The following is a 23,450-nucleotide window of genomic DNA, read 5'->3' on the forward strand; positions in this document are numbered from 1 at the left end:
AGTCGTGAGTGGACAAGCTCAAAAAACAAGCTGTAAGAGTGAAGTTCTTTCTTTATTTGGAGAAAAAGAAATAATGTTGTGGCATTGTAGACTTGGCCACCCTAGTTTTTCCTATTTAAAAAACCTATTTCCTTCATTATTCAAGAATAAAAATCCAGCCTTATTTCAATGTGAAATATGTCAACTTGCTAAACATCATCGTACTTTTTTTCCATCTCAACCGTACAAATCATCAAAACCTTTTTCCATCATTCATAGTGATATTTGGGGGCCTTCTAAAGTAACAACTTTTACTGGTAAAAAATGGTTTGTAACCTTCATTGACGATCACACCAGAATTTGTTGGGTCTTTCTCTTAAAAGAAAAATCTGAAACTGCGCGTATTTTCAAAGAATTTCACTCCATGATCCAAAATCAGTTTCAAACAAAAATTCAAATATTAAGAACTGATAATGGTCGTGAATATTTTAACTCTGTTCTCAGTGAGTTTCTTAACAAACATGGCATTATTCATCAAAGCTCATGTGTGGATACCCCCCAACAAAATGGCCTCTCTGAAAGAAAATACCGCCATCTCCTAGAAGTGGCTCGGTCTATCATGTTCACCTCAAATATGAAAAAAACTTTTTGTGGAGAAGCAATTCTCACTGCCTCTTATCTCATAAACCGTATGCCCACTAGAGTCCTAAATCATCAGACTCCCCTCAACTCCTTGATTGAAGCCTATCCTCATATACGTTTCATTAGCAAATTACCTCTCAAAGTGTTTGGTTGTACTGCTTTCGTCCATATACATAGCCATAACCGTGGCAAGCTTGATCCAAGAGCCATAAAATGTGTGTTTGTGGGATACTCTCCTACTCAAAAGGGGTACCGATGTTATTCTCCAGAAAAAAGGAAATTTCTCACCTCCATGGATGTCACCTTTTTTGAGAACCAGTCATTTTTTTCAAAAACTGATCTTCAGGGGGAGCAACATATTTCGGAAGATCAGTTTTGGGATATTTCTCTACCTAACTCAACCCCATCTCAACCAGATCAACCTCCACCTTTTCCTCCTAATCCTACTATGCCATTAACATGTGAAAATTCTCAGATAGGGGGAGAACTTCAGCAGCCGAATGAACAAGAGCTACGGGTTTACACTCGACGAAACAATCAACGAGTAATAGAGCAACCACCACCTCAGCATCGCCAAGAATCCGAACCTCAGACAGTGACTCAAAATTCTGATTCAGGTAATCTCCCCTTCGAGTCTACTTCTATGCTTAATAATGAATCTGATCTAGATTTGCCAATTGCCATTAGAAAAGGAATTCGATCATGCACCCTTCATCCTATCTCTAGATTTGTTTCCAATAAAAAATTATCACCATCCTATAGAGCTTTTACCACTAATCTTTCCAGTGTCGAAATTCCAAATTCTGTACAGGAGGCTCTATCTATTCCAGAGAAGCTGTTAAAGAAGAAATGAGGGCTCTTGAAAAAGATGGCACGTGGCAATTGGTAAACTTGCCTACAGGAAAGAAAACAGTGGGATGTAAATGGGTCTTCACTGTGAAGTACAAATCTGATGGCTCTATTGAGAGATATAAAGCTAGACTTGTAGCGAAGGGATTTACTCAGACATATGGAGTGAACTACCAGGAGACTTTTGCACCGGTGGCAAAATTGAACACCATCCGAGTCCTTTTATCTTTTGCAGCAAATTTGGATTGGCCTCTATAACAACTAGATGTAAAGAATGCCTTTCTTAATGGAGATCTTGACGAGGAGGTATACATGGACAGACCACCAGGATTTGAAAACAGGATCGAATCTGGGAAAGTATGCAGACTGAGGAAATCCCTTTATGGGTTGAAACAGTCACCACGTGCTTGGTTTGAAAAATTCACTAAAGCAATTCGCAGCCATGGATATAGTCAAACTCAAGCAGATCATACTTTATTCTATAAACAATCTCGTGAAGGGAAAGTCGCAATATTAATTGTTTATGTTGATGATATAATCCTCACAGGTAATGATCTTGAAGAAATGGAACTATTGAAGAAGACTCTAGCTAGTGAATTCGAGATTAAAGATCTTGGTTTCTTAAAATATTTTTTGGGCATGGAAGTTGCAAGAACCAGCAAAGGAATCTCAGTCTCATAGCGAAAATACACTCTGGATTTACTAAAGGAGGCAGGTATGCTTAGCTGTAAACCTGCTGACACTCCGATGGATCCTAATCAAAAGCTAGGACTGACAGAAGGTGGAACTCCTGTGGATAAAGGCATGTATCAGCGATTGGTTGGAAAGCTGATCTATTTGTCTCACACACGTCCAGACATAGCCTTCGCAGTTAGTGCAGTTAGTCAATTCATGCATTCTCCTGGAAAGGATCACTTAGAAGCCGTGAACAGAATCCTCAAGTACCTCAAAAGAACTCCTAGTAAAGGCCTGTTTTTTGGAAACATGAAGAGAAGAAAATTGAGGCATACACAGATGCTGATTGGGCAGGTTCAATTACAGATAGAAGGTCCACTACTGGTTACTGTACGTTTGTTTGGGGAAACCTAGTAACTTGGCGAAGTAAAAAGCAAGCAGTTGTTGCTAGAAGCAGTGCAGAGGCTAAATTTAGAGCTATGGCTCAGGGTATTTGTGAATTATTGTGGTTAAAGTTATTATGACAAGAATTAAAAATTGAAGCAAATCTACCTATGAAGCTGTACTGTGATAATAAGGTTGCGATCAGTATAGCTCATAACCCTGTTCATCACGATCGAACAAAGCATGTGGAAGTAGATCGTCATTTTATCAAAGAGAAAATTGAAGAAGGAACAATTGTATGACATATGTTCCTACAAGTAGCCAAACTGCTGATATCTTGACAAAGCGCCTACCGAGATTGAATTTTGAAAAATTAGGAGCCAAGCTGGGCATGATTGACATCTATGCTCCAGCTTGAGGGGGAGTGTTGAGAATTCTTTCTTTTTTTCTCAATACGTAGTGGAGACATGGATTTATTCATGAATAGCTGGCACCCTAATCTTAGGGTGTAAATGATAGCTGATTGTTTTTCCTATTTAATGTTGATTTGATTCTTTGTGTGTTGACTTTCCTATTTATGTATTGTTTCTGTACAATTTCTAAATATGCAATAAGAGAATTTCTTCTTCTCTTTCTCTCGGAGTATTCACCTATCATCATTACCATACGTTCTGCTTGTTCATCATGAAGTAGGCGCTGAAGATTGTCTCGTTCGGCTTTTAGCGCTTCACGCTCGGTCTGCCAGACACTCTTCTCGATCAGAAGGGCATCTTTTTCGTCCTAAAGGGAGTCTGTTTTTTTCTTCAGACTATCCCTTTCCTTCTCAGCCTTTTCCAGCTGCACCATGAGTTCAGCATTTTTGGTGCTAATGATCTTATTTTCTTTGTAACCCACCTCAACGTCTTTGGCGAACTTTCGTACCTTAGAATTGGCAGCCTCGACATGCTTTTGCATGGCCATCATGCCAAAGAGAGTCTATAAAACAATACATGAGTACTAATTAAGCCGAACGTATGTCTGGAGGAATTCCAATGAAAAGACATTTCAAATACAACAAAAGAGAAGGGAGAGGAATTACCTCCAAGGCTGCAAGAGGAAAACGGCTGAAGACCTCTTTCTGGGACAGAGATTTGGCTACTTCAATGTATTTAGGAGACCACATGTTCTTGTAATAGGCTATGGCTGTCTGACCTTCCTTGAACATGGTTTCGCTTGGCTTCACAACCGAACTGTCAGCTCGGACCAATTTTGGGGTCCACGGAGCCTCACCCGAATTGGAGCCAGCTGCAGTGCCGGACCCAGAAGGAGCAGTTGGCCTAACCTGAGGTGGGATAGGTAAACCTGTCTCGGAGGTACGAATCCTCCTTGTCAGAGGAGCGTCGTCAGGGCTGCCTTCGCTTTCAGGCTGAGGTCTTTTTCCCCGTTCTTTATCTTGGACGGATGTAACGGGGGCAGTGGTACTCCGAGCTTGAGGGACGGAGTTCTGGATAACAGGCAGAACGGTGACGATCGGACGAACACTCACCACGTTCGGGGTAGTGCCAGATGTGGTGGCAGATGAAGATGCCGAAGCTGGAGAAGAATAAGTTACAGGAGCAGTATTGATCCTGGGAGGATCCTTCCTCCTGTTGAAGGATGGAATCTGAAGCTGGCTCATTGTGCTGCCGAGAAGGGATATGTCACTTAAGTTCTCGGATGTGAGGAGTTCCGAACAGGAAGGGATGTTGTTCAAAACGTACTCTTTCAGATAATTGGTCCTATCCCTGCAAATGTTATAACTAAGTTCATTATCCTGTGGATATCCAAAGAATTGCAAAGAAACGAACAGAATCGAGGGATGCAAATTTCATAAGGGCGGTTTGCCTTATGGGTTTTGTATTTTTTATATGAAGACACGGAGCATTCGCCGAAGGCTGTAGGGATAGGATAGTCCTTGGCAGCCGGAGCAAACCAAGCACCCCGAACGCTAATAATACCCTTTTTCCACCCCTTTTCAGAATTAAGCTTGTCTGTACAGATGGATTTTTTTTCAAGGGGGTAAAGATGGTAATATGCATCCTCCAGCCTGATTTTGCTGACCTTGTAGCAAAGGAGAAGATCAATCAAGTCAAGATCTAGGCCTCTGTCACGATTCAGAACATAGTTGTCAAAGGCGCCGGAGGCGCGCGCCTGAGGCGCAAGGCGCCATCACATCGCCTCTATTGACTTAAGGCGCTTGGGTTAATGAAGGCGTGCGCCTTTACTTCAAAGGCGCCAGGCGAAAGGCTCTCTAAAGGCGCGCCTGATTGGTTTTGTATTATTTTGTTTGTTTATTCTTTGTTTATTTGTTATATTGTTATTGTTTTTATTATATTATTATTTTATTAGTTAAAATATGATAGTTACAAGTTACAACATAAGAAAAAACAAAAAAGAAAACAAAAAAGTAAACAAAGAAGACAGAGGCAGTCAGTGACGAGGACGACTTGGTCTCGGAAGCCGGATCTGCGTTGGATTTGCCGGATCTGCGTCGGCGACTCTGCCGGTAAGTTCTCCAACTTCTCTTCTTCTTCTCTCCACCTCCTTCTCTTCTTCTTCTCTCCTCCTAGGCTCCTTCTCTTCTCGGATCTCGGAAGCCGGATCAGTTTTTTTTTCTTTTCCTTTATTCTTCTTCTTCTTTTCTTCTCTCGGCCGAGTCGAGTTTGGCAGATTTTTTTTTTTTTTTTTCTTCTTCTTTTTATTTTTTATTTATTTATTTTTTTCTCGAGTCTGGAGACTCTGGAGCATAGTTGTTGCATTGTTGCTATTTTTTATCTTGATCTTGTGCTATTTTATTTTAATCTTAAAATAACAGTTGCTATTTTTTTTTTAGTGAACTTTTATTTTATTTATTTATTTATTTTTTATTTTATTTGTTGAGTTTATCAGTGAGCTTTTCCCTTGAAACTTGCAGCATCTTAAAAGTCTTTTTTTTTTTTTTTTTTTTTTTTTTTTTTTTTTTTTTTTGGGTTTCATAACATGATCAATAGATTTTCTATTATTCAATAGGGGATGAATACTGAAAATTTTAAAGAGCTAAATTTTATACGATGGTGCAAATGGTGAAATTTGCATTAGTGAAGTTACTGTGATTTAAAATGTGAAGTTACTGTGATTTAAAATCTTACAAAATTTAAAGTGATAATGATTTTCGTGATATTTAAAATACATTATAAAATGCACTGAAGCATGGATTTAAAATACATTATCAAATACACTTTTTTTATTATTCACTGTTGAACTTAATTACTTGATTTAGTTGGCTTTGACATCTTTATGTTGAATATTGAACTTAAGTAATTCATTTAGTTGACTTTTGCATTTTTATATATACTATTGCATCTTTAATTCTTTATTAGGTGGGTTTTGTTTTTTTTTTTTTAACGTGCGCCTTGCTTCAGTCGGGCGCGCCTCGCCTTGCGCCTCAGGCTTCAGGAGGCATTTGCGCTTTTGTGCACCTTGAGCCTTTAACAACTATGATTCAGAAGTAGCAGAACGGACAGAACCCTAAGAAAATTGGGGTTGACTTGAAGAGGAGAAAGTTTCAACCTATTGAACACGTAGCAAAAGAAAGGGTGGAGAGGGAATCTAATAATATTGAGGTGATGAAGGGAAAACAAGACTTCGCCGGGAAGAAGACCCATAGTTGTCAAAGGCGCCGGAGGCGCGTGCCTGAGGCGCAAGGCGCCTCCAGGCGCCATGTTTGCGCGCGCTTTTCTGACCAAGGCGCCAGGCTACAGGCGCTATAAAGGCGTGCCTGCATGAAACTGTGGTTTTTTTTACTTTTTTTCGCTATTTTTTTTTTTGTTTGTTTATTGTCTGTGACTCTGTGTAAGTGTGTATTGTTATATTATTGTATTCTATTATTTTATTACTTAATATAGTAGAAAGCTCAAAGCCGAAAGCCTTGCAAAATAAAAAACGAAAAAAAAAAGAAGAGAAGCAAAGGAAAGAAGAAGACAGAGGCAACGAAGGCAATACAGTGCTCACTTGGGACTCTTGGATCTGCGTCGCGCCGTCGGCAAACACTCAGCAGGTAAGTTCTCCTTCTTCTCTCCTTCTTCTCTTCTTCTTCTCTCATCCTCCTCTTCTCGGATCTGCCGGATCTGTCAGATTTTTTTTTTCTTCTTTTCTTCTTCTTCTTTTCTTCTCTCGACTCTCGGCTCTTTCTTGCCAGATTTATATCATTTATTTTTATTTTTCTTCTTCTTTTTATTTTTTTTTATATTATATTTTTATTTTTTTTCCTCCAGTTTTATTCTTCTTTTTTTTTTTTTTTTTTTCTTCTTTTCTTCTTCTCTCGAGTCTCGGCTCTCTCCTGAGTCCTGGTAGATTTGTTTTTTTTTTTTTTTTTTTTTTTTTTTTTGTTCTTCTTTTCTTCTTCTTCTCTATAAAATCTCAAAGGCTCGCGCAAATTTCAACAATATTTTCTTATATTAAAATTTGATTCTGGGACACAATTAATTAAAAATCAGTAATGGATCCTTGGGTTAGTCCAACGTAATGGATCCCCTTAGTGTCAGTCCAAACATCTTTGTCCAACGTAATGGTGTCTTTCAATGGTATTTTTTTTTTTTGTCTTCTTCTTTTTATTTTTTTTATTTATTTTTTCTTTCTCCAGTTTTTTTCGGTCTTTTTCTTTTTCTTTTTTTTTTCTTCTTTTCTTCTTCTTCTTTTATTCTTCTTCTCTATAAAATCTCAAAGGCTCGCGCAAATTTCAACAATATTTTCTTATATTAAAATTTGATTCTGGGACACAATTGATTAAAAATCAGTAATGGATCATTGGGTTAGTCCAACGTAATGGATCCCCTTAGTGTCAGTCCTAACATCTTTGTCCAACGTAATGGTGTCTTTCAATGGTATTTTTTTTTTTTTTCTATTCTACTTCTCGGCTCTCTGTGCTTTTGCTCTTCAGAGTTCAGCCTCTTCTCTTATTTATTTTATTTATTTTTTTATAATCTGTGCTGCTGGAATAAATTGTAGTATACAATTCTGTGCTGCTGGAATAAATTACAGTATACATATAAGTTGGTATATGGTATCATGTAGTCCATATATGCATATATATTACATCTCATATAGTAGATAAATCTCATATAGTATATGCAAGTAATAAGTGAATGTATATAAATGTATGAACATGTTATGCAGTCCATATATGATGTTTATGTTTGTTTGTTTTAGTTTTAATATGTTTGATTATTCACTGTTGAACTTAAGTACTTGATTTACTTGGTTTTGCAATCTTTATGTTGAATATTTAACTTAAGTAATTCATTTAGTTGACTTTTACATCTGTATATATACTATTGCATCTTTAATATTTTATTGGGTGGGTTTTGTTTTTTTTTTTTTTCAATGTGCGCCTTACTTCAGTCAGGCGCGCGCCTCGCCTTGCGCCTTAGGCTCTAGGAGGCATTTGCGCTTTTGTGCGCCTTGAGCCTTTAACAACTATGAGAAGACAGGCACCGGTTCTGACATTAACATCTTTGGGACATTCTCTAAGGTGAATGTTGGAAGGGAGATGGAGCTTCATACACAGAATATCAAAATCTATAGGCATGACGCTGACCGTTATGATCTTTGGGAAAATGTGCAAATACTTTAAGAAGAATAAACAAAACTAACCTTGAAAAGATGAAGATCAGCGAGGGATGTTGCAAAAGGATTGAGAGAGAAGAAGCTTTCACTGGATTCGCCAGAGAATATTTGGATTGATTAGAAAAATCCGAGTTGCCTTGAGAGGATGAACTGAAATCGATTGACAGTGATTTGTGGGGGGTACGACAATGGAAGATGTGGATATGGAGAGTGGTTTATAAAGGGGAAGTGGTCCCATTAACCGAGACGTCAGGGAGTTAAGAAGATTCAAATATTAAAGACATTAATTCCAAGGCCGACCGCTCGATGCCCCACGTGATCGTCTCGAGCTGTCGAATCATCATTAGATCTATTGATAATCACACCCTAATTAATAAGGGAGTGATTATGGGGGCAGATGAGGATCCCAAAGACGGCGTGGGCCGAATCTAACCCATATGATGAAGAGTGGGCCAGGCAAATGACATAGGCCCAAACCAAGTCGTCATGAGGCAAGCCCAATGCCGAAGAGTAAGGATAAGGGCCTAGATGACGAATGGGTCGATGGATGCAAAAGCCTCAATGATGGGCCTGATGGAGGAAGTTAGTAAGGGATCTTCTTGAACATTGTAAACAATCTATAAATAGGGAAAAAATGAAGAAAAGAGGGGATTGAAATTCTTGAAGTATAATGAAACTCTGTCAATTTAGAGAGAAAATTTCTTGCATCTTTAGCATACCAGACAAGTCTTGACATAGGCATCAATATTGTTCTCCATCTTGGGCCAATAACACTTGTGTGAGATAAGAGCCAGCATCCATTCCACACTTGGATGGCCAGCCCACTACATGTTCTGCATCTCCCTCATGAGCTCTTTCCGAAGTCCCCCTCCACTAGGGACGTTTAGCTTGCCGCCTCTAGCATAGAGTAGCTACTCCTCTATCCAATATCTCCACACCAAGCCCTCCTTCACTAGCTGTTGGAGCTTGATGTTGGCAACATCATCTGTAGCTTCTTGCTTAATACACTCCAGGAAGTTCGTGTGCATAGTGGACAGTGCAACCGCATAGACCCGCACTTCCTTACTGCTCAACGGGTCAACCACCTGGTTCTGCCTCCTAAGCCCTCGCACGCACAGAAAATCAAACTCCTTTAGTAACTCTTGCCTCTGGGCTTGGTTTGGGACAGCCTCTTCTGCATGTTGAACTAAGTGTTGGCAACATTGTCTGTTACCACAGCAATTCGAGTGCCCAGCAAGTAATGTTTCCAAGCATCTAGGTAGTGCAACTGTCGTCATTTCCTTCTCATGGTCTGAGTATCTTTGCTTAGCATCTTTAAGTTTGCGACTCTTGAATGCAGAGGGGTGTGCTGGACCAACACCCTGCCAATAGCCCAATCGGATGCGTATGTTTAAACTTCAAAATGCCAGTTAAAGTCTGGTAGCCGCAACACCGGCTCAGACGCAATACTCTGCTTGACCTTTTTAATGGCTGTCTCACATGCTTCAGACCAACACCACTTCTGGTCCTTCACTAGGTCAGTCAAGGGATTCACCTTCTTAGAGTAACCATTGATGAACCTGCAATAATAGTTAGCAAGGCCAAGGAAAGAACGAAATTCTGTTACCTTGGTGGGAGCTGGAAAACTTGCAACAACCTTTACCTTCCACTCATCCATTCTAGTTGTGTCCTTGCTAACTGTAACAAGGGTCATTTGTCCAACATCGGATCTGGATGGGAAAGTGATTGGGTATAAATGGGTGGGTATGCAGAACTACCCAACAGCTTGAGCTTTTTGGTAAATGGGCAAATACCCACCCGTTATAGTTGGTATCAGAGCCAGACTCAGTCTTTAATCCGATGTCTCGCCAAGTGCCCAGCCCGGAAGGCGTCCGGGTGAGCCAGACTCAGTCTTTAATCCGATGTCTCGCCAAGTGCCCAGCCCGGAAGGCGTCCGGGTGAGCCAGCCATGGTAGGCAGGGTGGCCCGAGCCGCAATGAGGGCGTTGTGAGTTTGGGTAGGAGAGAATGTAACAATGGTCATTTGTCCCACATCGGATCCAGATGTGAAAGTGATTGGGTATAAATGGGTGGGTATGCAACATTATCCAACAACTTGAGTGTTTGGGTAAATGGGCAAGCGCCCACCCGTCACACTAACCCAGTGTCCCAAAAACATAATCTTACTACGGCAGAATTCGCACTTCTCTCTCTTGACAAAGAGCTGGTGTTCTCTAAGCCGTGTCTTTTTCCCCTTGGAGATGTATAAGTCTTGTTTGTCTATAACCTGCTAACAAATTATATATCTGCAAGACTATCACCTTTTTTGCCATTTGGTATGTAATACTTTATCTTTATTAGAGCGATATTGAATTTTTTGTGTTGACTCGCTTTGTATAATGGCCTTTCCCCTACCTGTGCAGTCACTCAAGGATGTCAAATCCGGTTATTGTGCATAAATGCTCTAGAAAATAATTATAACAGTATTGCAGAGTAAAAGTTTTCCTCTTTCAACCAGAAGTTTGATTTGTATACGATTTTGATGCCTTAATTTGATATCTCTAGGCATGCCTTCATGTTCCTCCTGACTTTTCTTTTTAACTTCAGGTTAAAAGCATTGGTAGCTATACCAAAGGTACAACCGCGATTCGCTTTTGCTATATGGAAGAAGTACCCAACAATGAAATCTCTTTTAAGTGTTTACATGGATCCAAGTAAATCGGTGAGTATTAGTAACATATGCCTTGCTTTTGGTTCATAGTAAATAGGCTTGTATGTGGCCACTAGTACATAATATTGCCTTTGATCAATTTGATACTGTCTATAGCTTGTCATACACCATTCAACTTCTGTAATACTTTTTTGATGACCCCTCTTTCTAGAAAATAACATCAGTGGCTATTGCACTAATAATGTTTGAGAAGCAAATAATTGGAGGTTAAGAAAAAGAATTTGATTTGGCATTTGAACCTGCTTTTATCTTCGTAATCTTAAATCATTTTGGTGCTGGGAGAAATGAAAATTTTAAATATGGGTGAGTGCTGGTTCTACAAAGGGAAGTGTATATGGTGGGTTTTGCTGAATTTTTTCTCTTTTGGAGTTGGGACCTAGTTCTTTTCACTTGCAGGGTTGTTGGAATTCCGGATAATAGCCCCTAAGGAATTTGTCTAATGCATATAACCATACAATCATGTGTCCGACACGCGATAGACGTGGACATGAGTAAAAAATGTTCTGCACATGCCACACATCAAAAGATGTGTCTTTATATTTTCTAGAAAAGATAAATGAGCATAATGCAGACATGCATCTAAAACATGAGGACATGTGACATGTGTGTTGAAAAACATACTTTCGAGTCTTTTCGGGTTTTTTCAGTGGGTCTATTGTTCTGTTTAAAGAACCTAAAGTTCATGACCTTTCAGTCTGAAATTTTAAAGAAAATAAAGTCCATGCCCTAGCTTATAACACTGTTACAAAAATCTTGTAAAGCCCAAAGCCCCTGACCTAGCATATAACTGCTAAATCTGGTAAACGTAAGGTCATTCAGATATAAAGCGAAAGCAACGACAGCATGTGATGATTGTCAAGCGATGGAAAAGCAGTTTTTATTTACTTTAGACGATTAACTCTCAGGTGATTCAAAAGATTAGGCACTATAATTTCATGAGGTATGGCTTCAATTGATTTTTTTATTTCCTATTACTACATGATTTCTGATGATGAATTCATGATTTTTTTTGTTTACTTTGAGCTTCTTTGTTCTTCTCAGTTTTTCTTTCTTCACAAACAGTGTCCCGTTTCTGTTCTTATTCTTTTTGTGAACAATGCCCTGTTTCTCTTCTATCTCTTCTTCCCAAACTATTTACAGTTTGCCTCCATGAGCATTGTCATTTTCTCTCTCTGCTTTCAATTTAGGTTTGTCTTCATGAACAGTCTCCTGTTTATCTTCTCTCTCTCTTCTTCATGAACGATGTCTTGCTCTTTCTTTCTTCATAAACGATGTCAACTTCATGGCGTCCACCCCCACCACCACCCCCCCAAAAAAAAAGTATTTAGTTTCATTGTGGTGCTTGTTTGTTTTGTTATTTTACTAGCCCCCTCTATCTCCCCCCCTGCCGCTTATCATAGTGATCAATTGCCTCTTCTTGCACAAATTGTGTAAGGAAGTTGCTGATTGCTTTAGATATACACAATAGTATAGCTCGGTTTCACACAATTAGGGGATGAAAGACAGTACCAACACTAATGAAAAAATTGATTCTATTGAAAGAAATAAACTCAGAAAATGTCAGCTAATTTTCACTCAAAAAGCTGTCTGATTTTTAGTAATTTATCTCATTGTCTTGGAACAAGTCTTAGCTGAGTATATATATATACAGAGAGTCCTCTTCAAAATTGAAAAAGTCATCGAAATATGTTGAAGACATCTCTAAGAGTTTGGATTTGAATTAGAAGTAAAAATTGTTCAAAACTCAAAATCCTAGTTGAAATAGGTAAGGTTCCACTGGTAGAATAAATCGTTCAACTGGTGCATTAGCGTTCTGGACTTGAATTACTTCATTCCAGAATTATGTTCTCCCTGTACAAGCACAGTTTCAACCGGTACCTCTTCTTTCTGGAGTAAGGCACAATTCCACCAAAAGCAAGTTCTGCCGGTACAAGGAATTATTAGACTACTCGTAGAATAGTTCTCTGGACTATATTGTTGTGCTAGTCTAGTAGCCTATTCAACCGGTGCAAGAAAAACTTCTACCGGTGAAACCTTAATTTGATAAAACACTTGGCCATTTTTACTCAGAAACCACTTCACTATTTTTCTCACGGACTGTACTCACTTATCTAATCTAATGTGGGCTCAATTCAAGTTCTTCAGGCAGGACATCTTGAAGATCAATCCTAATTTTTCTTCCAACACTTCCAACTCAAGACTTGAATAAAATTATAACTTGATAAAATGGTTTTGAGTACGAAATTTGCCAGCACACAATTATATTTCTAACATTCAAGTTATTATTTATTTATTTTTATTATAGAAGAAATATAAAAAGAAGAAAAAGGAGAGAATTGTGTAAATGCTTAAATGAGATAAATCACTCATTCACAGCTCGAGTATTTATAGATAAAAAGAGCACATGCTCATATTACAAGAAAAGAAATTAAATCAAACCACAACATATTCTATGGCATATTCTATAGCATAATCAAATCTGTACTAATACGGTAAGTCATTCCATAAATCGTGGCTATCGTATCTACTAACACTCCCCCTCAAGTTGGTGCGTGGATATTTGAAACGCCCAACTTGGACAATGCCTTCTCAAACACAATCTTGTGAGAGGGAAAGAATGTTACACTATAATTTAATTGTTTAGTAACGTTACTAACAGAAATAAGATTTGTAATCAACTGTGGAACATGAAGTGTATCTGATAAAGTTAATGAAGAAGTAACTGATACGTGACCCTTCCCAATGGAAGATAGAGAGCCGTCCGCAAGGTGTACCTTGCGATGCCAGAGAAGATACTATAAGATTGGAAGAATGAGGACATACCAGTCATATTGTCCGAAGCATTAGAATCAATGATTCATGGTGTCGAAGATGTAGATACACTATATGCAGACACAATAGTACCTGAGCGGGCAAAAGTGGAGGTTAGCTGAGATGATGCCTCCATTTGATTGAAGAATTGTTTGAACTTGTCCAAATCAGCTTGAGTCAAGGTAACTGTGGTAGAAGATGAAGAGGCAGAGTTGTCAGGAGCTGACAACGAGCCTGGTTGTGTAACAGAATGTGCAGAGGATCGAGGTTGTTGTTTCTGTTGCGGTGGGCGTCCATGTAGTGCATAACAACGAGATTGATGTGACTAATTTTCCCGCAATGGTCACACCGCCCACGTTGTCGTCCCAAAGGAGGACTGGTGGTAGAAATCTGAACTGACTAGGATAATGTAATTCCTGAAAGGTTGGGAACACGAACTGCAATAACAGAATGATCAATAGAAGTAGCACCTAATGGATGAGTCCAACGGCTCTCATCTGACAACACATAGGAGTAGGCATCCTCAAGAGTAGGGAATGAAGATAAGCCCAATAAATGTACAAAGAGCATACTCAAACTCATCGTTAAACTGGTAAGAAATTGAAACACTCGATTCTTCTCCACAATCCTTGCATATAAAATTGCATCATCTGGATCCTTTCAAGAGTGGAAGGAATCATAATATGACATCTCCCAAATAGCACGAAGCTTGGCGATGTAACCTGAAATTGTCAAGTCACCCTGAGAAATTCTGGTGATATCTTGCCTTAACTGGAAAATTCGTGCATTATTCTGCCTCTGAGAATAAGTGCGTTGAACTGAATCCCAAATCTGTTTAGCAGTCTTAATAAACTTATAGACAACATCTATGTTTGGCTGCATCGAATTGACTAGCCAAGACATAACCATAACGTTATCTGCAAACCACTGTGGATATGCCTTCTCTGACTCGGTTGGTTCTTTCTCAAAACCAATAATATAACCAATCTTGCCTTTGCCTCCAATGAACATCTTGGCAGAATGTGCCCAAATCAAATAGTTGGAGCCATCCAACTTCACTGTGGTGATTTGAAGTCCTGGATTTTCTGATGAGTTGGTGGGAAAAATGGCACCACCACTCACAGAACCTGAACCAAGAGAATTAACAGTCGAGGGCCCTAAATCTACCATAATCTGTCACACGACAATAAACAACTCCAAAAACACTACAAATTTTGTTAATAACTAAATAGTCTTCTCAGACCATAAACAATAACAATGTCTCCTCGGACCATTCCCGAAAAGTCCAAATACAGACTTTTTCAAGGAGTGTTTCCTGCTTACATATAGCCGTACAACCTCCTTCTCAATATCCAGAATCTCTCTGTATACTCAAAAATTTTTACCCAAACCTTTCTAGCTATTGGAGACCAACTATCCCAAATTACCCAACCCTAGAAGAGTAAAAAACAAATTGTAAAACTTAAAAATACCTGTTTTCGATCACAAAACAGCAACATAAAAAATCATGTGTAGGCAACGTCACACGATGTCGCAATCAGCCTAAGGTTGCTGTCGCACAAGTAAGTAGCAAGGCTGCTGAAAGGTGTGGAAAGGTGTTGGCTCTGATATCAAGAAGAAATATGAAAAGAAGAAAATGAGAGATATGTGTAAAGGCTTAAATGAGATAAATTACTCATTCACAACTCGAGTATTTATAGATAAAAAGAGCACATGCTCATATTACAAGAGAGGAAATTAAATCAAATCTAAATCAAATCACAGCATATTCTATGGCATATTCTATGACATTATATAGCATAATCAAATCTATATGCTAATACGGTAAGTCATTCCGTAAATCATGGTTATCATATCTGCTAACAATTTTTATTTTTATTTTTTGCGGACAAAGTAGATACTGGCGAAGTAAACTTGAACCAGTTAGAGCCACCACTTACTAAACTTGAAAACAACTCTTTTTAACTTTAGAGTATGGTAAAGACTAGGAGTATTTGACAAACCCTCGACATACAGTTGAGATCTATTAGACTTACAAGAGCCCTTTTGCGGCTCATGTGATTATAGATACAGTAAGGTTCAATATTTATGGGCTTTTGTGGTCTTTTTCCAACTTTAAGAAATAGTGAGTACCTTTTTTAGAGATTTTGTGGAATTTTGGAAGTTCTTTTTACTTTTTAATTTTTGGACAAAAATGCTAATTTGCTAAAAGGGGACGACATTGGGAATGGTAGGGCTAGTGGTGCTACCAGTTGCCCAAATATAGTGACAAAATCCTTGCTAACCTCAACGTCGTGAACAGAGGGCTGCTGGCATTGGTTATGGGGATTGCCGTTGTGACTCGGTGAGTTGAGAAGAAAATTGATATTGTAAGGATAAATTGGTCCTTTTAAGTATCTAGAGTATATTGTCCATTTAGCTAATTCCATAAAATAAACCAAGTTTATTCAAGTCAGTTCTAATGAGAATGGGAAATTTTATTTTTTTCTTAGTTTAGATGGAATTTTTTTATAGATAGAATCAAGTCCACTATATGAAATAGGGAGACGAACAAAAACCTAGCAGACAGCTTTTAAAAGTTACAAAGTAAATGCAATGCATCCTGAAGTTGGATTCCAGTGACATCTAGAACATCCCACCGTATCATCTTTGCTTTTTCCTCAGCTTGCTTAGCCTTGTTTTTTTTACAATCTAGTACTCAACTCTTCCATATGTGCCAAATAGTGGTTGAGAAAATTGTTTTTGAGACATTCTTTGCCTTGGCAGATCCATGCAGCTGTAAAAACCATTCTGCCAGCTGCATAATACCATTAAAGACTTGCATAATCCAGCCAAATAGATCAGAAAATCATCCCCAAATTGAACCAGCGAAAGAGCAATGCACAAAAAGGTGGTCTCTGTAATCAGCAGCAGACATACAATTGTGGCAAACAACAGCCACAGTCAAACCTCTTTTCCTCAGATTTGTCAGAGTAGGTAGTTTGTCATGGAAAAGCAGGCAACAAGTGATAGACACCCGTGGTTTAGATTTATTCCAACATAGGTCATACCAGTTGACTTTAGGTTGAATACCTCTCCAAAGCTGAAGGGTTGATTTGAAAGAGAAAGCACCTTTGTTCCACAGAATATAATCCATTCCACCATGAATAGGAACTGATAAGAGGAAGTTACTGAATTGTTGGTAGACAAGGACAGACTTGGTGACGCAGGACAAGTAGTGTGTAAATAGTAACCAGAAAGAAAGAAGGGGATGAGAATGAGAAGATGAGATGAGACTGACGAAGGAGGTGAGAAAATAGACGAATGAGATGAGAAATCAGACTGAAGGAGGTAGGCTAGAGAGACTGAGGGATTAAGAACAACTAGAACACGAGGGAGAATAGATACAAAGAGAGAGAGTTCGCAAACTCAACGATAATATTCAATATTCCAAAAACTGAGTTCTCAAATTACGAAGGAGCCTTTAAATGGGCAAATTATTAAGCAAACCCTAAAACATAAAAATACCAAAATAACCCTAAAATTCAAACATGATCAAATATAACAATAAGCATAAATAAAACCCTAAATTACTAAAATCCTTAATTTTATTTCTCTTTCCCTCTTCTCCAAAAGTAACGTTGGAACACGTGCAGCTCATGTGTGCGAATCACACCCCGTTCCCCATCTGCTCGAAATAGCTCATATCAACACGGCAAAACTCAAGTGTAATCCATGAGACGTCTGAAACTGGATAATACATCCATTGTGACTCACTTTGACCATCAATAATGCCTTTAATCCAATTCCAAGGCCATAACTCACATGATGGGAGGACAATTGTTGCTGCTGAAGAAAATGTAATTCCACCAGTAGAAACACAAGCTAACAACACAAGAGGCTCAAAGGCACCTCGATTAGGCATCAAATACTCCACATGAAAATTTGGACCAATACTAGTATCTGTTGACAGATCAAATAAATATGCATTAGGTCCAAACTTATTAGTGATGTGGAAATGTTGAATGCCTTGGGCTTCTAATGAACTGAAGGAGTTGTAAGGATAAGGTGGTTGTGGTAAACAAATTATAAGATAATCTCCTTCCAAGAATTTATGATTTCTATGACGAGCATATGCAATAAATTTAAAATTTTTAGTACTCAAAATAATTTGACATCTTATATCGGCATGAAAATCATGGACATAGTCACATACTCGACAAAGGAATCAAATATTTTGAATGAACAAGAATGTGGAGGCAGCAAAATAAAGTCGATGGGCTGGCGAAGGAAAATCAGAGTTATAATCTCGAAAGAACAACTTCCAGCCGACCAATTGACCAAGCTATTATATGCGAACTCCACAACAGAGAACAAAAAGTCCGAAGTGTTTAAGGGCACTCTTACAAGATAACTAACCAACTTTCCTATACCATGATTAACAACCTCAAATTTTCTGTCAGGACAAAATGCAAAGGAAAGTTTCAAACTAGTGCCCAAAGATGCCCAAAGTGTTTTCCAAAAATAGCCTGCATACTTAACGTCCCTACCTGAAACAATGGAAGTGTATGAGTCATGAATTCTAACATCCTCTACATGATTATCTAGAATGGGATGACGTGGGACATTAGATTCAGGGGGTTGACATTTAAACACATTTTCAGATGGAATTTGTAAAACTTCTTTTGCCATTTCTCTTGTTAACATGAGTTCATCAACAAAAGGCTGAGGAGAGGGTGTATATTGTGCCTTAGAGTCACTTTCTAATGGCTTTGCAGGATTTAACTTGATATTTTTGCCATTATACTTGAAGGTCTACGTGTTCTCTTTATTATAGTGATTCACATTTAAATCAAGTATCCATGGGTGACCAAGAAGTGCATGGGCTATCTTCATAGGTTATACATCACACCAAATCATGCCAAAGTAGTCACCCTTTTGAATTGGAACTAAGCACCTCTTAGAGACCAACAAGGAAGTTTCTCCTACCCAAGCCACTCTATATGGTTGTGGATGAGGCTCAGGTTTGAGTTTCATTCTATTAACACCTGATTTTGATACCACATTTAATGTCAATGATGATTTTGCAGACATTATCTCCACATTGGAGATATGTGTGAAATAGGTTGGTTCTTCTCCAATCATCCTTTTCCAAAAGAATGGATGGAACACTTGCAAAGACGTTATTGATGGACTGATCGTCTTTCCAATTTTCTGTGTGCTTATGGATTGGTCCAATTTTATTCATGACATTTAAGTGCATAGGTTGAGGATACTTGCATTCTAAAACTCGATGTGGTTGAACAACTTGAGGTCTCCTAGCATAATTTTGGACTCAACTCTATGTGAAATTGGTTTTTGTCATTATGAATAATGACAATGGATAATAAAAGAATGCCTATATATTACTCAAATTGAATCAAGTAATCCAAAATTATAAAATACCATAATAGTAGAAATATAAAAAGAAGAAAAAGGAGAGAATTATGTAAAGGCTTGAATGAGATGAATTACTCATTCACAGCTCTAGTATTTATAGATAAAAAGAGCACATGCTCATATTACAAGAAAGGAAACTAAATCAAATCTAAATCAAATCATATTCTAAAACATATTCTATGTCATATTCTATAGCATAGTCAAATCTCTACTATTATGGTAAGTCATTCCGTAAATTGTGGTTATCATATACGCTAACATATGCATAGTCAAATCTCTGCTATTATGGTAAGTCATTCCATAAATCGTGGTATCATATATGCTAACACTCCCCCTCAAGTTGGTGCATGGATATCTGAAACGCTTAACTTGGACAATGCATTCTCAAACACAATATTACTGACGCCCTTTGTAAGATTGTCTGCAAGCTGCTGAGAGCTTGTGACAAATGGAGTGCAAATTTGACCAGAGATGATCTTCTCGATTCTAGAATGAAGTGACGATCCACCTCTATATGCTTAATCTTGTCATGCTGAACGGGATTTGCTGCTATGCTAATGGCAGACTTGTTGTCACAGTAGAGTGAGAATGGAAGCGACACTGGAAGGCACAAGTATGTCATCAAGGTTTTCATCCATAGCAACTCACATACCCCAAGAGCCATAGCCCTATACTCTGCCTCTGCGCTAGATCGAGAGACAACATCCTATTTCTTACTGCGCCAAGTAACCAAGTTACCACCAATAGTGGTACAATAACCCGAAGTTGACCTCCTATCTAAAATTGATCCTGCATAATCAGCATCTGTCCAAGCCTCAACACGTAAGTGACCATGATTGGCAAACAAAATACCACGGCCTGGACACCTTTTTAAGTAGCGAATGATCCGAATAGCTGCATCAAGTGAGGGGCACATGGAGATTGCATTAATTGACTCACGACACTCACGGCATAAGCAATGTCAGGTCGAGTCTTGGATAAATAGATGAGCTTCCCCACAAGTCGTTTATACTGACCAACATCTGACAACAAAATCATGATTCTGCTCAATCGGAGTATCAGCAGGACTAGCGCCAAGCTGACCAGAAGCAGAAAGCAAGTCAAGAACATACTTGCGTTGGGAGATGAAAATGCCAGCTTGGAGTGAGCCACCTCAATGCCCAAGAAGTACCGTAGGGGACCAAGATCCTTAATCTCAAATTGACGGCCAAGATAGCTCTTAACCTCGGCAATTCCGGCAGTATCATCGCTGGTAAGAACAATATCATCGACATACACAATGAGAGCAACTGTTTTACCGCCTGAATGACATAAAAACAAGGTATGATCAGTTGCACTTTGATGGAAACCAAACTTGAGCATGGCAGTGCCAAAGCGATCAGACCAAGCTAGAATGAGCAGGAGAACGAAATCCCGGAGGAGGAACCATGTACACCTCCTGCAAATCACCATTGAGAAAGGCATTCTTGACATCTAACTGAAATAGAGGCCAAGATCGAATTGCAGCAACGAAAAGTAATACGCGGATGGTATTCATCTTTGCAATAGGGGCAAAAGTCTCCTGATCATCTATGCCATAAGTCTGAGCATAACCCTTGGCAACCAACCGGGCCTTGTAATGAGCAACTGACCTATCTGGATTATGCTTAACTATAAACACCCAACAACAACCCACAACCTTTCGTCCAATAGGAAGCGAAACCATGTCCTTAATCTGATTTTTCTCAAGTGCTTGTAGTTCTTCTGTCATAGAATCACACCATTGAGGTTGTGCTAGTGCATCTGCAACACTAGAAGGAAGAGGAACGAAGGCAACAGAAACAAGAAAACTCCAATGGGAGGGTGAGAGAGCATAATCAGAAACAAAATTAGAAATACGGTATGTACAAGAACGCTTACCCTTTCAAAGAGCAATGGGGCGATCATCAAGTGAAAAGCTTGAGAAGGCAGAGCTGGTGCCGAAGGAACATGGCAATCGATCGTGGGAGTAAAAGCTTGTAGCTATTGTTTTTGACTATAAACCTGTGAAAAAGGAACAATTCCCCCTGTTGGAGGGGTCTCACGAGGAGGAATCATAGAAGACGAAACAGGAAACGGTAGAGGAGTTGAAGACGGAAGAAGGTGATCATCCATTATTTTCAATGGGAACCATTCACTTAGAGAACCAATTGAACCACTATAGTATGGTGTATGCTCAATGAAAAAAACATCCATGGATATAAACCGCCGACGACTGGGAGGATGGTAACACCTATAACCTTTTTGAGAGTGAGAATATCCCCAAAACGCACACTTCAAAGCCTTGGGGTCAAGCTTTGTACGAGTTTGCCCCAACTGCTGAACAAAGCACACACACCCGAAGACTCGCGGAGGAATAAAAAAAAGAGATGAATTGGGATGTAAGATTGAGAGTGGGCTGTAAAGTTAAGAACCCTAGAAGGAGTCCTATTAAGGATGTAAGCATCTGTAAGAACTGCATCTCCCCAAAATGACTGGGGAACATTCATGCCAATGCGGATTGCTCTGGCTAAGTCAAGGATGTGGCGATTCTTTCTCTCAGAACGACCATGCTGTTGAGGAGTTTTAACATTAGCCGTCTGATGCTCAATCCCAAATTCTGTACATAACCATTGTACCTCCCCATAAATTATACCCTGGTCAAATCTGAATTTTTTAATGGTACGATCATATTGAGTCTGAACCATTGTCATAAATTTTTAAAAAATGGTGTTACCTCATTTTTGGTTTTCATAAGATAAACCCATGGAACATAACTATGATCATCAATGAATAACACAAAATATCGAAATCCAAGACTAGAAGTAACTGGGTAAGGACCCCACACATCTGAATGAACAAGATCAAAAGGTGTTAAAGTAGATTTATTACTACTAGCAGGATAATTGGAACAAACATGTTTAGCCCTATAACATGTCTCACAGGATAAATCTAACACTGCCACGTTACAAAATAAGGAAGGAAATAAATGTTTTAAATAACCGAAAGAAATATATCCTAAACGCATGTGCCAATGCATAAGTTGGGCTTTATTAAATGAAATAATATTAGAAAATGAAGCTGAATGTGGTTGAGGTGACAAAGGAGCATCCAACAGGTATAGACCGTCCATTTCACATCCACTGCCAATCGTCCGTTTCGACACCAGATCTTGAAAAATACAATGAGAGGGAAAGAATGTTATACTACAATTTAATTGTTTGGTAATGCTACTAACAGAAATAAGATTTGTAGTTAACTGTGGAACATGAAGTGACTCTGACAAAGTTAATGAAGGAGTAACTTATATGTGACCCTTCCCAGCAATGGAAGATGTTGAGCCATCCGCAAGGCATACCTTGCGATGGCCAGAGCAGATACTATAAGATTGGAAGAGTGAGGACATACCAGTCATATTGTCTGAAGCACCAGAATCAATGATCCATGGTATCAAAGATGTAGATAAGCTATGTGCAGACGCAATAGTACCTGAGTGGGCATAAGTGGAGGTTGGTTGAGATGATGCCTCCATATGGTTGAAGAATTGCTTGAACTTGTCCAAATCAACTTGAGTCAAGGTAACTGTGGCAGAAGATGTAGAGGCAGAGTTATCAGGAGTTGATAGCGAGACTGGTTGTGTATCAGAATGTGCAGAGGATCGAGGTTGTTGTTTCTGTTGCGGCGGGCGTCCATATAGAGCATAACGAGATTTGATGTGACCAATTTTTCCATAATGGTCACACCGTCTGCGTTGTCGTCCCAGAGGAGGACCGGTGGTAGAGCTTTGAACTGACTGGGATGGTGCAGTTCTTGAAAGGTTGGGAACCCGAACTGCCATAGTAGAACTATCAACAAAAGCAACACCTAATGGATGAGTCCGACGGCTCTCATCTAACAACACATAGGAGTATGCATCCTCAAGAGTAGGGAATGAAGATAAGCCTAATAAATGAACACGAGTATATTCAAACTCGTCGTTCAACCCGACAAGAAACTAAAACACTCGATTCTTCTCCACAATCCCTGCATATAAAACTGCATCATCTGAATCCTTCCAAGAGTGGAAGGAATTATCCTCCCAAATAGTAAGAAGCTTGGCGATGTAACTTGAAACTGTCAAGACACCCTGAGAAATCCTGGTGATATCTTGCCCCAGCTGGAAAATTTGTGCATTATTCTGCCTCTGAGAATAAGTGCGTTGAACTGAATCCCAAATCTGCTTAGCAGTCTTCATAAACATATAGCCAGCAGCTATGTTTGGTTTCATCAAATTGACTAGCCAAGATATAACCATAGTGTTATCTGCAAACCACTGTGGATATGCCTTCTCTGACTCAGCTGGCTCTTTCTCAGAACCAGTAATA

General features: G+C 39.0%; 1 protein-coding gene across 2 annotated transcripts in view; it reads left to right on the forward strand.

Annotated features, from left to right (window-relative positions):
• LOC132267294 (crossover junction endonuclease EME1B-like) overlaps positions 1-23,450 on the forward strand; it is a 78,143-nt gene that overhangs the window by 47,785 nt on the left and 6,908 nt on the right. For both annotated transcript variants that reach the window (XM_059768429.1, XM_059768428.1), the window contains exon 11: positions 10,737-10,851. In XM_059768429.1, coding sequence (XP_059624412.1) covers positions 10,737-10,851 — 115 coding nt within the window. The remainder of the gene's footprint in view (positions 1-10,736; positions 10,852-23,450) is intronic.

This window comes from Cornus florida, unplaced genomic scaffold (genome assembly GCF_030987335.1).
Source record: "Cornus florida cultivar Cherokee Brave unplaced genomic scaffold, ASM3098733v1 CherokeeBrave_3.0.0_Hap2_Chr07, whole genome shotgun sequence".
Taxonomy (NCBI): domain Eukaryota; kingdom Viridiplantae; phylum Streptophyta; class Magnoliopsida; order Cornales; family Cornaceae; genus Cornus; species Cornus florida.